Consider the following 16,496-nt stretch of genomic DNA (forward strand, 5'->3'; position numbering starts at 1 on the left):
TAGAAAATTCTAGAAGAGCTCTTCTTTTTTTGTTTTTATTGTTGTAGTTGTTGTTGATCCCATTGTTGTTGGACAGGACAGAGAGAAATGGAGAGAGGAGGGGAAGACCAAGAAGGGGAGAGAAAGATAGACACCTGCAGTCCAGTTTCACCGTTTGTGAAGCAATTCCCCTGCAGGTGGGGAGCCGGGGGCTCGAACCGGGATCCTTACACTAGTCCTTGTGCTTAGCCACCTGCGCTTAACCCGCTGTGCTACCGCCTGACTCCCTAGAAGAGATGTTTCTTAGAAGAGCATTTTTCTTGGGAGTCGGGCAATAGCGCAGCCGGTTAAATGCAGATTGCACAAAACACAAGGACGGGTATAAGTATCCTGGTTCAAGCCCCTGGCTCCCCACTTGCAGAGGAGTCCCTTCACAAGCAGTGAAGTAGGTTTGCAGGTGTCTGCCTTTCTCTCCCCCTCTCTGCCTTCCCCTCCTTTCTCCATTTCTCTGTCCTATCCAACAAGGACATCAATGACAATAACAACTACAACAACAATAAAAAACAGGCAACAAAAGGGAAAATATATAATTATAAAATTTAAAAAAAAAAGAAAATTCTAGAAGACCAGTTTCTTAGAAGAACACATTTCTTATAACTCTAATGGTACTGATTTTCGGCACAGGAGTTGCTCAGCAACAATGCCCTGCTGCTTAGCAGAAAAGAGAAGACAGCTAAAATCTTTGGCTTACCTTGCACATCATCTTTGTCTGACTTCATTCTTAACACGGATTTCCTCAGTTTAGGTTGTTCAATTTTTTCCAGTGTTTCATTATTTCCTTTTAATTCAAATTCAATTCTAGGAATGGACCAAAATGTTTGCCTGCTCACTGGATCTGAATAAGATACTAGGAGAATTCTCAGTTCTGAGCAGCACCCCAGCCAGCATGATAATACTGAAATAAACCTACTTCTCTTCCATGAGTGAGTGCCTGGACTTTGTTATGCAGAAGTCACAGACTGAAGACTCTTTTCTTTTTTAGCCTGAGTCTGACTGTGACCTGCCTCTTCTAAACTGAGGTCTCAAAAGTACTCCGCGGGGGGGGGGGGGGGGGATGCCTCTGGGTTTTGGTTTCAGTTTGAATGTGTCTTTTCTAGTTCTGTCACCAGATTCAGTACAGGGCTGTCAGAGTGGTATGTGGTTGGCAGAGAGTTTGGGAGGCCAGAGTTGATAGGTCCATGGAACCTATGGGGCAAGGCACTCACCTGGGGAAGGAAAGAACACAGTTTGGATTTCTCTTCGAAGTTTTGATGTTTGCTATAGTTGAATTGACATTTTGAGTTTTCTGGAAAATAGGGAGAGAGGAGATTTATACCTGGTCTACATTCCAGGACATAGATGACTCAAAGGCTCCCTGGAAGCAATGCTACTGGAAGGCTGGCTTGTTGGGTGCTCAGTGACTAAAGCCTCAAGCTTACCATCCATTTAATAACGATCTCCCTACTCTTCTCCCAGATCCAGCTTTCTAGTCCCTTTTCCAACTATTACACCATTTCCCCAGACAATAACCTGTGTCCACCTGCATATTACCTGTTAGGTTCAGGCAAAAATGAACCCCTTGGATAAACCTAAAATAGACCTGCTTTTTCCAAAATAGAGACCCCAAATCTTCATCTGCAATATCCTTGCCTTTAGGTTCATGATTAGTCAAGAATATGTTCAGCTTTCTATATTAACTCTTTTTCAGCCACCAGGTTCCAGATGATACCATGATGCTAACCGACTTCCCTGGGCAGACGACTCTACCTGGAGCCACACCTATCTCAGATCTCTGCCCCACTAGGGAAAGAGAGAGACAGGCTGGGAATATGGATTGACCAGCCAATGCCAATGTTCAGTGGGGAAGCAATTACAGAAGCCAGACCTTCCACTTTCTGTACCTCATAATGATCCTGAGTCCATACTCTCAGAGGGATAAAGAATAGGGAAGTTCGTTCCCTATTTCCTATTATACTTACTGCCAAGATATCCTTATCAAAGCAAGGACTGCAAAAGCTCAATAAGGGCAAGAGACTAGCATACTTTCACAATGACTCTTTGTCACTATCAGGCCACCCCAGCATGCCTCACTTCAGACTGTGTCCAGAGACTTCAGGTGTGGGACAACAACCCTTCAGCTTTATCACTCAGGTAAGACCTTTCCTTTCATAGTATTCTCTAATTCCATTCCAGGTGGTCCACTCCCCAATAAAGTCCCCAATCCTAGATATAGACCAGATCCCCTGAGATAAAGCACATGTTCACATGTGTCCATAAACCAGGGAAAAATATACATCTGAAAGCAGAAGTACACAAGAGTCTGCAATGAGTACCCCCCAACACCTCATCTGCACTATTCCAGCCTTTAAGTCCATGATTGTTCAACAATTTGTTCGGCTTTGTATGTTAACTCTCTTTTTAGTTACCAGGTTCCAGATGCCAGAATGATGCCGACCAGACTTCCCTGGACTGAAGTCTCCACCAATGTGACCTGAATCCCACTTCCCCAGAGACCAACCCTACTAGGGAAAGAGAGAGGCAGACTGGGAGTATGGATCGACCAGTCAGCACCCATGGTCAGCAGGGAAGCAATTACAGAAGCCAGACCTTCCACCTTCTGCAACCCACAATGACCCTGGGTCCATACTCCCAGAGGGATAGAGAATAGGAAAGCTATCAGGGGAGGAGATGGGTTATGGAGATCGGGTGGTGGGAATTGTGCACAGTTGTATCTCTATTATCCTACAGTTCTGTTAATTTCTCCTTTCATAAATAAAAAAATAAAGCTAGAAAAATGAATATAACTAAAATATGCCCATTAGATATCCACAGAATGGAGACCAACCCCAACTCTTCATCTGTACCACTCTAGCCTTTAGGTTCATAATCTGTCAACAACATGTTTGTCTTTATATGTTAACTCTCTTTTCAGCCACCAGGATGCAGATGCTAGCATGATGCCACCAGACTTCCCTGGACAGATAACCCCACCAATGTGTCCTGGAGCTCTGATCCCTCAGAATCCCACAGCCAAAATCATATTCAATGGTGAAAACTGTAAGCATTTCCACACATATCAGGTATTAGACAGGGCTGCCTACTATCACCATTACTATTCAACATAGTGTTGGAAGTTTTTGCCCTAGCATTCAAGCAGGAGCAAGGAATTAAAGGCATACAGATTGGAAGAGAAGACATCAAACTCTCCCTATTTGCAGATGACATGATAGTATACATAGATAAGCCTAGGAAATCCAGCAAGAAGCTTTAGGAAATCATCAAGCAATACAGTAAGGTGTCAGGCTGCAAAATTAACATTCAAATTCAGTGGCATTCCTCTGTGCAAACACTACATTAGAAGAAGAAAAATCGAGAAATCAGTTCTTTTTACTACAACAACAACAAACAATAAAATGTCTAGGAATAAACCTAACCAAAGAAGTGAAAGGCTTGTATACTAAAAAGTATGAGTCACTAATCAAGGAAATTGAAAAAAGGCACAAAGAAGTGGAAAGATAATTCCATGTTTATGGGTTGGAAGAATTATCATTATTAAAGTGAATATACTACCCAAGGCCATATACAAATTTAATGCTATCCCCATCAAGAATTCAAACACATTTTGTAGGAGAATAGAACAAATTCTACAAATGTTTATCTGGAACCAGAAAAGACCTAGAATTGTCAAAAATAATCTTAAAATAGAACAGAACTGGAGGGATCATACTCCCTGATCTCAAATTCTTTTATGGTGCCATTGTAATCAAACATGCTTGCTAATGGAACATGAATAGACACACTACCCAGTGGAATAGAACCAAGAACCCAGAAGAAAGCCCCTACACATTGGACATCTGATTTTTGACAAAGGTGCCCAGACTATTAAAGGGGAAAGCAGAGTCTCTTCAACAAATGGTGTTGGAAAAATGGGTTGAAACATGCAGAGGAATGAATGTGAATCACAAAACACAAAAGTAAATTCTAAATGGATCAGGGACTTAGATGTTAGAGCAGAACCTATCAGATACTCAGAGGAAAATATTGGCTGAACTCTTTTCCATATAGATATTAAAGACATCTTCAATGAAATGAATCCAGTTACAAAGTAGACTAAGGCAAATATACACCTATCGGACTTCATCAAATTAAAAAGCTTCTGCACAGCAAAAGAAACCAATACCCAAACCAAGAGATCCCTCACAGAATGGGAGAAGATCGTCACATGCCATGCATCAAACAAGAGGCTAATAACCAAAATATATAAAGAGCTTACCAGCCTCAACCACAAGAAAACAAATGACGCCATCCAAAAATGGGGAGAAGACATAGACAGAATATTCACCACAGAAGAGATCCAAAAGACCAAGAAACAAATTAAAAAATGCTCCAAGTTTTTGACTGTCAGAGAAATGCAAATAAAGACAACCGTTAGATACCACTTCGCTCCTATGAAAATGTCATACATCAGAAAAGGTAGCAGCAACAAATGCTACAAGGTTGTGGGGTCAAAAGAACCCCCCTGCGCTGCTGTTCCTTGGTGCAACCTCTATGGAGAACAGTCTGGAGAACTTCCAGAAGGCTAGAAATGGACCTACCTTATGATCCTGCAATTCCTCTCCTGGGGATATATCCTAAGGAACCCAACATGCCCATCCAAAAAAGATGTGTGTATACCTATGTTCTTGGCAGCACAATCTGTAATAGCCAAAACCTGGAAGCAACAAAGGTGTCCAATAACAGTTGAGTGGCTGAGCAAGTTGTGGTCTATAAACACAATGGAATACTACTCAGGTTTTAAAAATGGTGATTTTACCGTTTTCAGCCCATATTGGATGGATCTTGAAGAAACCATGTTAAGTGAAATAAGTCAAAAACAGAAGGATGAATATGGATGATCCCACTCTCAGGCAGAAGCTTAAAAACAAGATCAGAAAACACAAGTAGAAATTGAACTGGAGTTGGTATATTGCATTGGATCAACCTTCTCATGGTGCATCCCGTGAGTACCCATTTATTGGGGAAACTGACGATCCTTCCTAGCCGACTGAATCCACATTGGATCCCAGTCACTTTCAAAGCCAGCAACAAGCAGACATCAGGCTCAACCTGACACTGTTGACTGGCTACGGAAGAAGGGCAAACGCTAGAAGAAGAATGTAAAAGATTCCTTGGTGCAGTGGTGGTCGAGTACAGGTCCAAAAAGGATGACAGAGAACCAGGTGGGGATTTTATTGTTATGTGGAAAACTGAGAAATGTTATGCATGTACAAACTATTGTATTTACTGTTGAATGTAAAACATTAATTCCCCAAGAAAAATAATCAAAAAGAAATTATGTGTGTGAGATACTTTTATCTATTTTTATATTTATTTATTCTCTTTTTATTGCCCCTGTTGTTTTATTGTTGTAGTTATTGTAGTTATTGAAGTCTTTGTTTTTGGGTAGGACAGAGAAAAATGGAGAGAGGAGGGGAAGATGGAGAGGGGGAGAGAATCAGACACCTGCAGACCTGCTTCACTGCTTGTGAATCGACTCTCCTACAGGTGGGGAGCCAGGGGCTGAAACCAGGATCCTTATGCCAGTTCTTGTGCCTTAGGTCAACTGTACTCAGCCTGCTGCACTACTTCCCAACTCCCAATAAGATACTTTTAAACCATATTTTTCCCCTGGCCTTGGCTCAGACCTTCAGATTGTTTTGTCCTTCTGACTATTTTATCTGAGTAAGACACTTAGAATCAAGCATTTCTTTGCCCATGGGGCACTTGTCATCTAAGACAGACCAACAACTGAAGGATGACACCTCTGTAGACAACAGAGAACTGTAAGAAAGAGCAACAATTAGAAGGTCAATATTACCTTTGCAATATCTTTCTCCAGATTGCCACTTGTATTCATTGCAGACAAGAAGTCCTGAAAAAATTTCATTTTTACTTTGTCATTTTCAATTCTAAGGATACCGATTCCTTGGAAAGTAAATTCAACTTTCTTTCGTGTGCAGATTGATCGTGATAAGAGCTGCAGAGTTTCTTTAATGCACCCTTCGACTGTGTCCCTGCTATAATGCCCCGCTATGGCAACCATGATAAAATTCAGTGGTACAACGGGGATATCCCCTGGAAGAGAAAAGGACAGTTGTGTGTGGGAAAGACAGTGAGCAGATGGCAGATACTCAGAAGTAACTGTCTCTCTTTTAATGGGAAGGCTTAGCCAGTAAAGGTACTTACCAGGTGTGTGGATTTTAGTTTGTCGTAGTCCGTGTAGCTGCAATAGCTTCTCTGACATGATAAAGATCGGTATCTGGATAGAGCTAAACCTGTTCCCAGCATCTAGTTTTTGCCTCATAAAAGTAAATGTCCCAAAAGCAGGTATGTAGATCCCCTAGAAATGCAGCAAAAAGAAGGTGGGAAGAAAAGATGCTGACTTCTCTGAAGGGATAATAAAGAAGAATCCTGAGAGAATTTCAGACTCAAAGTTTTCACATGATTTTTGCATAAAATATAACCAATTTGAAGGCTATGATATATTTTTTCTTTTTTAAAAAATTATTGGGGAATTAATGTTTCACATTCAACAGTAAATATAATAGTTTGTACATGCATAACATTTCCCATTTTTCCATATAATAATACAACCCCCATTAAGTCCTCTGTCATCCTTCTTGGATCTGTATTCTCCCCATCCACCCACTCTAGAGTCTTTTACTTTTGTGCAATGCACCCATTCCAGTTCAGGTTCTACTTGTGTTTTCCTTTCTAATCTTGATTTTTAACTTCTTCCTGAGAGTGCAATCAACCCACATTCATCCTTCTGTTTCTGACTTACTTCACTTAACATGAATTTTTCAAGGTCCATCAAGATCAGCTGAAAAAGGTGAAGTCACCATTTTTATAGCTAAGTAGTAATATATATATATATATATATATATATATATATATATATATATATATATATGCCACAGCTTGCTCAGCCACTAATCTATTGTTGGACACCTGGGTTGCTTCCAGGTTTTGGCTATTACAAATTGTTCTGCCAAGAACATATGTGTACACAGATATTTTAGATGGGTATGTTGGGTTCCTTAGAATATATCCCCAGGAGAGGAATTGCAAGATCATAGAGTAGGTCCATTTCTAGCTCAAAGGCTATAATATTAAGAGAAGCTATAGGGATGCCATAGTTGCATATATATATATATACAGAGAGAGAGAGAGGGAGAGGGAGAGACAGACAGACAGAGACAGAGACAGAGAGAGCTGACAGAGCATGATACCAGAGCACCACACCAGCACAGTCAGTGCCAGGCTTCACACTCAAGATCTCAGGCATGTGTGCAGGGTCTGTGCTCTACTGCCTTGTCACCTTCCTAAGTCCTACCTTTTGCAGCCTCAGCTGTCGTAGAATAAAGTCACAAACATAGCTCCATATCATAGAGACTTCTGAAATTCAAAGAAAACAAAAGCATAATTTTATTTATGTAAGTGCCCCTGTCACTATCCAAATTCAAATGGAAAACACTCTGTCAAATAGCAAGTCATTCTCAGCTAGGAACAGACAGAAAATAAGGTCCTTCCTGAAAGTCCGTTTCCCTGATTGTTTAACTTTACCCCTGCTAAGCTCTGTAAATATGTAAGAAATAGCACATCATGATGTGTGCTCGAAGAAAGTCTTTCTGGAATAAAGCAAACTCTCAATTCATTGGAATATTTCCTCCACCCCCAAACCACTACCCGAGACAGAGATACCATAGTCTTTCACTTCCAGTATGTGGAGGTTATACACAGTCTTTCTGATGTCCGAGGAAGGAAGCACAGGTTGTTCAAGGAGAACTAGTAATTGCTCTTATGGACATTGGAGACAAACTGGGTGGTGGAAACCTACCCCAAAACATATGCTATGATAAGCCAAGTACTAAAGGTAAGTAAGTCAAATACTAAGATTTTTGCCCTATCCTCTAAAACATGGTCTAAATCATAGCTAATCAATGTATTAAAACTAATCAGGGCATGTGAGGGCAATCTGGCTGTGACATCTGTCACCCCATTGATTGTCAGGTTGATTTGGCTGATCTGGCTGGCTAGGCGGGTGTCCCCTTCCTCCCTCACCACTCCATGTGTGACCCTCCCAATGTCCTGCACTCAGTTGAGGAGGATGGCCTTCCCTAAGTAGAAGTGACTGGTCTTTGGTTGAGGGCATAAGAGTAGCTGTGCTCCCCTGCTAGAACCTCCAAACAAGCTCTGAATCTGATCATTTATTTCCTCTATCCTGTCATATTTTCATCACCAAAGAATTCTCCTCCTGGAAGCTAAGCACAAAAGAGATCCTCCAACCTAGTCCAACTTGTACCCACCAAGTTAAAATTTTCATCATGATCAAATATACATAGGAATAAAACAGAATCTCACTATTTGGATATAAGGGAGCCCTTTCCAAGTTAGTGCGTCAAAATCACTGTCTTTCACATAGATTTGTGGCAGGCACCTCAGATTTCAGGAAACACATCTATTCAAAAAGAAAATGACCTAGTTGGGACCCAGAGAAACAGTATTTCTTGCAACCAAATGCGAGTAGAAAGGCTTGTGAGAGCTAAATTGGAAATGTAAGAGTCATGTTTCTTCATCTGGATACTATACAAATCCACTGTGTGGTTTTGCTTTTAAGAATCTAGTAGATGTTCTAATAAGAGCAAAATTAAATTCCTTTGACCTGATATTTCCTACTTCTCATTGAAGACAGAGAACACATGCACAGTATTCACTCTCAGAAGTTTTTCTTTTTCTTTTTTTTTCCTTCAGGGCTGTTGGAGCTTAGTACCTACACTATGAACCCATTGCCCCTGGACACCTTTTTTTTTTCTTTTCTTGGATAGGACAGAGAGAAACTGAGAGGAGAAAATACTGCAGAGAGGAGAAAGGTAGGCACCTGCAGACCTGCTTCACCACTTGTGAATAGACTCCCCTGCTCATGGGGAACCAAAGGGTTGAAATGGTATGATTGTGCAGCTCCTTGCAGTTTGCACTATGTGCACATAAGCCAGTGAGCTACCACTTGCCCCCCTCTAGAATAGTTTCAGGCCTCTGCAATTCAGTTGGTATAGATTTAGAAACCTTACAGACTTGATTTCGAACTAGTTTTTCTGATGACCCAATATGTCAGTGTGTCAGAGAATTGGAATATGACTTTTATATTTAAAAATACTTCTCTACCCTTCAACCAATGAGGCTTTTGCAGCAGTCACTGACACTGTTACCTTGCCAACAAGCTCACCGAGCCTGCATCCACTGTGCCCTGGAGATGAGGGCTTGTGGCATCAAAGGCTGGCTTTGTGGCATCATTCTCTCTTGGGATTCCCTATGTCTCTCTGCCATTTCTTTTCAGTTCCCTCAGCAGGTTCACTTGCTCAGTTTTGACATCAGTGCTGGAGCTTGTTGAGGTCTAGCCCCACATTCTCTTTTTTCCCTCCGTGCCCTCTGCTTACATCATGCCCAGGACCTTGCCAACCATCACTATGCAGATCTCTGCCAAAGGCAAATTCAGAAGCCTAGGTTCCCTCCTGTCAACCCCCTACCACCAACATACACACAATCACCTTTTGACTTCCTACCTGAATATCCCACAATCGATATGCTTCGACTGGAGAAATAAATAGCACAATGGTTATACAAAAAGACTCAAGCCTGAAGGTCTGAGGTGCAAGGGTCAATTCCCAGCACAACCATAAGCCTGCAAAGGTCAGTGCTCTGGGAAAAACCACACACAATTCACTCAAAACTAGAATCGGGCTTCCATTAAATCTTGTTTTCGATTCAGGTTTTTGCTCTCGACGAATAGCATCATCACTTGATTCACTTGCATAGACCCGAGCTCAAAAGCTGCTTGGAAAGTTCCTCTCTGTTTTATCCTGTCGTGAACTCCATCAACGTAACCAATAGATTTTCATGTCCCACTGGACTTTAAGTCTGTCCACGTTCTACACTTCATTCTACCAATTCATGCCAAGTTGCCATCCTTTCTCTCTTAGATAACTCTGAAAGGAAACAATTGTTCCACGTTAGGTCATCCATTGTTGCCTAAGTGGCCCACATGCTTCACTAGTGCGTGGCCTTTTCATTTTCCTGATTAATGTTTAAAACACGAGGAGTGGTGGGGAGGGGGAACCCTATGAGGAAAAGAATTAGTAGAGAGAAAGAGACAGAACCAGAGAACCATTCTGGCACATAGGATGCCATGGAATTATTCTCAAGACCTCAAGCTTGAAAATCCAACAAATTGAGTTAGCAAAATGCTTCCTTGGACAATGAAGTACTTTGCATGTGTGCTATCCAGGTGCAAGCCCAGCCTCCAACTCCTTAAATGAAATTTTGTTCTTGTGAGCTTTTGCACTCTCTATGCAAAAGTATAACAAATACACGAGAGTCCAACATCTTATCCACTGTGCCACCACCTGAGCTGTCACTTAGATCACTCGTAAAGGCACTCCCGACCTCCACTTAATTCTCCACACTACCACCTGAGCCAGTGTTTCCCAGCACAGATCTTGGGGGTTCATTCCTCTTCTACCCCCTCATTAGGATTATCCTCAATGCCAACCTATGTGATGTGACTGACAGTGCCCCAAATAACATGATTTTTTCCTCTCATTAAACAGACACTTTGGCTGCGTGTCATGCACCCAGTTAAGTGCACATAGTTTTTTGTGTAAGGACCTGTGCAAGGACCAGAGTTTGAGTCCTGGCTCTCCACCAGCAGTGCGGATGTTTTACAAACAATGAAGCAGGACTACAGGTGTCTATCTTTCTCTCTCCCTACTCTAAATTCTGCTGTCTTAAAAGGAAAATATGGCTGCCAAGAGTGCTGACTTTGTATTACCAACACGACACCCCAACTATAACCTTGGTGGGAAAAAAATCACATACTTCCATGCCCAGTCAGACAGCAGCCATAGTGTTGTCATTCACCTCCTTCCACACACTGTCCACCCACCCTCAGTCAAGTGTGTTTGTTCTCCTTGTTCCCTCTACCAAAGAAAATCCTCCCCTCCTGCTCCACTGATCCTGATTCTCACTTCACATCTCCCCCTTCTCTAGTCAACATTGAAACATACCCCACCCTCACCCTCCGTAAAAGTCTTCCTTGTAGTTCAGATCCTGGAACATGATGGCAGAGTACCTAGTGGGGGTTGTATTGTTATGTGGAAAAATTGAGAAATGTTATTCATCTACAAACTATTGTATTTACTGTTAACTGGAAAACATTAATCCCCCAATAAGGAAATTTAAAAAAATAGCATTCCTAGTAACCATACAAATTACAACTCACACTCACTGTACATGTGTGTTTATATCTGTGTTTACTGGGTTTTGTGTATCTCCCCCTAGTAGGTTATAAATTAAAAAAAAAAAAGTTTGACTTTGATCAGTTCCCCAGTACCCAGCACACAGCCATACACTTGGAGGTGCTGGGAAATGTCCACCTTTATGACCTGGGACCTGGCATCCAGGCTGACCTTTGTCACATACTGGTCTCCCCAACAGTGCCCACGTTTTTGGTTTTTTTTTCACAGTTCACAAATGTCATTTTTTTTTCTTTATTGGGGAATTAGTGTTTTACATTCAACAGTAAATACAATCGTTTTTACATGCATAACATTCCCCAGCTTCCCATATAACAATACAACCCTTTATGACCTGGGGACTGGAAGTCAGGGTGGCCTTTGTGACATAATCATCTCCCAGGCAACCTGACCTCTAGCCAAATGGCTTGGTGGAAGGAATACTAGCAGAAATCAGAAAGAAATCAAGAAAAAAAATGAGAAATTTGCCCAGGCATAGATTTCTTAAGACACATAACATCAGGAGTCGGACTGTAGCGCAGTGGCTTAAAGGGGTGAAGCAGGTCAGCTGCAGCTATCTATCTTTCTCCTCTCTCAATTTCTCTGTGTCCTATCCAACAACTATGACATTAATAGCAACAACAATAACAATAAAACAAGAACAAAAGGAAATAAGTAAATAAATATTTTAAAAATATTTTTTAAAAAGAAGACCCATAAAACCATTACCTGTAATGTTTCATTTCAGAATTTGTTTTGGGGGAAAAAAATAACCGATGTTTAGTAAGAAATGTTTTAACTATAATTTAATGGAAATATGAAAACTGGGAAAGTAATTAAATGTCCAACAGAGGAAGATGACTTCCAGTGAACCAAAACACCATAGCTCTCCTGTTCCTGACAGCAGAATAAAGTTCTTATAAAAATATGGAAGTCGAATAGATGCCAAGGAAGGGAAAGAAGAGATGCCTCTTCCTGGTTTATCTCACATCATTTAGTGAGAGTCTGGGCAAGAGCCCAGTGACTTAATGGTAATGGTGGTGCCATTCATGAGGCACCTGTTTTGCCAAGAGCTCAGCACCCCCTTGGGGTTCACTTTCAAACAAGTCTAGAAAGTCTTCTAGGAGATGCTGCTCTGGTCCTCTCCCAAACATTAAGCAGCTCTTTTTACGTTCACCCCCACTTACTTTCCAACAGAGGGGGAAAACAGAGAGAAAGTGCAAGAGAAACTGAAGAGATACCTGCAGCACTGCTCCACTGCTCCTAAAAATCTCCACCCTCTGAAGGTGGGAACTGGGGCCTTGAACCTGGGCCCTCCTCACCCCAGTTTCTTAACAAAACACAAGCCCAGGATTCAGGGATGCCACCGGCCGTCTTTTCCTGGCCAGGAAGCTTGGAGGTGGCTGTGGTGAGTGGCATTTATTGGGCACAGACTTGTTGCCAGTATACAGATCATATCAGATTTTGGGGCACCCCAGGCTGTCAGAGTGTGGGTTCCCCCTACCCGCCCCCCAGCCCCACCAGCCTGCCCATGGAGAGGGACACAGAGGGGTGGGTGGTGTCCTTACCATCCCAGCTCAGCCGAGCTAGGGTGTGCAGCTTGTTCTTATTCATGTGCTGTCTCCAGATGGTCAACTCTTCTGCAGTGGTGCCCATGGCGGCAGAAGGGCCGAGGCCTGTCTTGGCAGGGCGCATGGTTTCCACCCTCCCCACGGAGGTGGGCGGTGGGGCTCGCCCACCAAGGCAGGCACTGGGGTTGTCTGACTTCTGGCTGTGCCTCCAAATTACACTAAAACTGAATAAGCAATTTGATTTTTTTTTTTAAATATAGGGCAAAGGCTCTTCCTAGACTCCCCTCCACACCCTCTGGGCTCAGTATTTAGGGCAAGAGTGCCAGAAGGGCAGTGCTACAATGGAGCTGGGTTCCTGCCCTCCTACACTCTCAGGATTCAGAGAGAAAATGTGGGCAACCTGCCGAAGGGGCGTGGCCAGGCAAGCAAGCAACAAAGAACAAAGGCTCAGAGGTCATCACCTGGGCCCCCAGCCCCCACCCTGTTGCTAGAATGCTGCTGTCAGATCTGCTCCACAGGTTGTCATTCTGGCTTTCTCTGTTGAAGGTTTTTCCCCCTTTCATACTTTTTTATTTCATTTTAATTTTTATGTTTTCACTTATTGGGGGATTAATGTTTTACATTCCATAGTAAATACAATAGCTTGTACATGCATAAAATTTCTCAGTTTTACACATTACAATACAACCCCCACTAGGTCCTCTGTCATCCTTTTCCAGGACCTGTACTCTACCACTCACCCACCCCATAATCTTTTACTTTGGTGCAATACACAAACTCCAGTTTAGGTTGACTTTTTTTTAAATGTTCTGTTCTTAACCTAAAAAATGAGTTTATAGCTGGGATGAACTTTTTTCAGTATTATCATTATCAGTGATCTGATAGTGGCTGACAAGATGATAAGATTACAAGGGTATAGTTGCACATTACACCCACCACCAGAGTTATGTGACACCCTACCCCCACCACAAAATAACCATAGTTCTCACAAAGTTTTTTTTGTTTGTTTGTTTCTGGTGTTATTGCTGGGGCTTGGTGCCTCCACCAGTCCTAGAGGTTTTTGTGTCCCCCCCCCCTTTTTGTTGCCCTTGTTGTTTTATCATCCTTGTGGTTATTATTGTTGTTATTGACATCGTTGTTGCTGGATAGGAAAGAGAGAAATGGAGAGAGGAGGGGAAGACAGAGAGGAAGAGAGAAAGGTAGACACCTGCAGACCTGCTTCACCACTTGTCAAGCAGCCCCCTGTAGGTGAATACCCTGGGGTTAAAACCAGGATGCTTACACTGGTCCTTGTGCTTCAGGTCATGTGTGCTGCCACCTGACCCACCTCACAAAGTCTTAGAGACAATTTGGTTCCTCTTCCCACACACCCCCCTCATCTGTCTCCTCCTTTCTTCATTCTCCTTCATTATTTATCATTTTCTCCTCCTCTTTTCCCCATCCCTTCCATCCCTTACCCCCTCCTTTCCTAAGTTTGTGTTTCAACCCTCTATATTCCACACATGATCAAAACCAAATGGTAGCTGCCTTTCACTCCCTTATTTCACTCAGCATCATCACCTCCAATGGTCTTTTTTTAAATTACAAAGCAGTATTTGACTCATCGCACTTGACACTTCTTTATCCAGTTGCCCCTCCATTCCCTTACCTGCCCCACCATCCTGCACTGTTGTTTTTCACACTCTTCACTGCTAGCTATGACTTCTCACACCTTAAACACAGTCATGTACACCTTGTTGTTGGTATGCATGAGACCCCTTATGTTTCATTTGGTTTAAATCCCCCCTGCTTAACACTATTCTATTTACATAACCACTTCATTCTATTTACATAACCACTGTTAACAAGTACCACCCTCCCTCCAGGGCATTTGTGGTTCAGTGATAGGATTCTCGCCTGCTCCACCCCCCCCTTGTCACACTCTGATTTTCGCCAGTCACTTTTCTCTCCACCCTCTCTATGTCACATCCTGTTTTCACCCTACTTGGCAAGTATATATAAAGACAGCATTGTGAGTTGTACTGTACTGTACTTTGAGTTTAACTTAGCTCGTCTTAGTGCTGCGTCCTGCATGAATAAAGAGATACTGCCTACAGCTCAACCATGAGTCCCTGGTCGTCTGTTACCCGCCCCTGAAGCCAGCCTGGCGAAAACAACATAACCCGTCGAAAACAACACCTTGCCGAAGGCAAGAACTAGAACTTCATCAGTAATAGAAACAGCTGCTCCGGGGAGCTGGGCAGTAGTGCAGCAGTTTAAATGCACATGGCGCAAAATCCAAGGGCCAGAGTAAGGATCCTGATTCAAGCCCTAGCTCCCCACCTGCTGGAGGTAATTTCCTAAGTGTTGAAGCAGGTCTCCAGGTGTCTATCTTTCTCTCCCACTCTCTGTATTCCCCTCCTCCCTCCATTTCTCTCTATCCTATGCAACAACATCAACAACAACAGTTATGCCAACAAAAACAACTACAACAAGCACAACAATAAGGGAAACAAAATGGGGAAAATAGCCTCCCGCGGATTCGTAATGCAGGCAGTAACTCTGGAGGAAAAAAAAAAGAAAGAAGCAACTGTTCCATCCTGCTCCCCAGTCTGTCCCAACAGAGACTAGAGACTAGTTGGACTCTACTCGGAGTGCAGAACACACAGGCTTCAGTCCACAGCAAAGCTAGGGCACCCAGGCTATTTCCCTGCCAACAATCTGCTCTGCAAAAAACAGGAGAAAAGTTCAGTGGGAACAATGCCAAACTTATATGCCAGGTGGTACAAAGTTAACTATGAAGTTTGTTCCCTGGCATAAGTATACTGTGCAAGCCTGTATCAGTCTTTGAGGAAAGATACACTAAAGTGTTGGCTGTGATTGTTTGGGAACCATGTGACATCGTATGTGAAGGGGGAGGAAGAGTTCAGGGAATTATTTTGCTCATTTTTCTCTCTTATTTACTGATCACCAAGAGTATGGGTTACTTTTCAAGTAGTCCAAGAGTTGGTCAAGGTAAGAAATACACAGAGTGAAGTGCAGGGAGAGTATAGGGATTTAAGCAAACAGACAGAAATGAACTGGGTCAGAATTTTCTAAGCTGCCTCAATGCACATGTGCTTTTCTGCAAGCTCTGACTTGCATTGCAAAACCCACATGACAGTCACTTTTTCATTCAGATCCCTCAGCAGTCACACAACCCAAAGACTCACACTCTGAATAAGGACAGTCTGGGGATGTATCTGAAAGAGAAGACATTTACAATGCCCTCACTTTTGTAGTATTCAAAACCTGCCAGAAAGTTAACCCATGTCTACTGAGCATATATTAGCTTTTACCAGGCACTTGGCTGGTTGCTAAGATACAAGAGGCAAGATGGTGAGGCAGAGAGAAAACCCTCCATGCAAGAGGTAGACAATTCATTTATTCCCCACTTGACACATATTTATTGAAGAAAAAATAATATGGTGAAGGAAAAAACGGGAGCACTTAATATCTCAAGGAGTAGTGGGTTAAGCAGGGGAGCACAGGGCTTGCAAACATGAGGTCCTGAGGTCAATTACTCAGAACAGTGATATTTCTCTCTCATTAATAAATA

The 16,496-nt window shown here is 42.5% G+C and overlaps 1 protein-coding gene across 1 annotated transcript; it reads right to left on the reverse strand.

Moving 5' to 3' along the window:
* Window positions 1-380: 380 nt before the first annotated feature.
* On the reverse strand, window positions 381-6,155 carry LOC132534056 (coiled-coil domain-containing protein 81-like). The gene is made up of 3 exons (XM_060177480.1): window positions 5,876-6,155; window positions 1,245-1,324; window positions 381-837 (listed from the first exon to the last, which is right to left on the reverse strand). Exons 1-3 carry the CDS (start codon window positions 6,098-6,100, stop codon window positions 639-641), a joined length of 504 nt encoding a protein of 167 aa, XP_060033463.1. The 5' UTR covers window positions 6,101-6,155; the 3' UTR covers window positions 381-638.
* Window positions 6,156-16,496: the final 10,341 nt, after the last annotated feature.

Source organism: Erinaceus europaeus, chromosome 17 (genome assembly GCF_950295315.1).
Source record: "Erinaceus europaeus chromosome 17, mEriEur2.1, whole genome shotgun sequence".
NCBI classification, from domain to species: Eukaryota; Metazoa; Chordata; class Mammalia; order Eulipotyphla; family Erinaceidae; genus Erinaceus; species Erinaceus europaeus.

Excerpts from the sequence above, each read along its gene's own strand:
- LOC132534056 (XM_060177480.1), bottom strand. The coding sequence starts at position 6,100 with ATGGTTGCCATAGCGGGGCATTATAGCAGGGACACAGTCGAAGGGTGC. Across the intron at positions 1,325-5,875 it reads TGGAGAAAGATATTGCAAAG|AAAACTCAAAATGTCAATTC; the intron begins GTAATATTGACC and ends CCTATTTTCCAG. Across the intron at positions 838-1,244 it reads TGTGTTCTTTCCTTCCCCAG|AATTGAATTTGAATTAAAAG; the intron begins GTGAGTGCCTTG and ends GTCCATTCCTAG.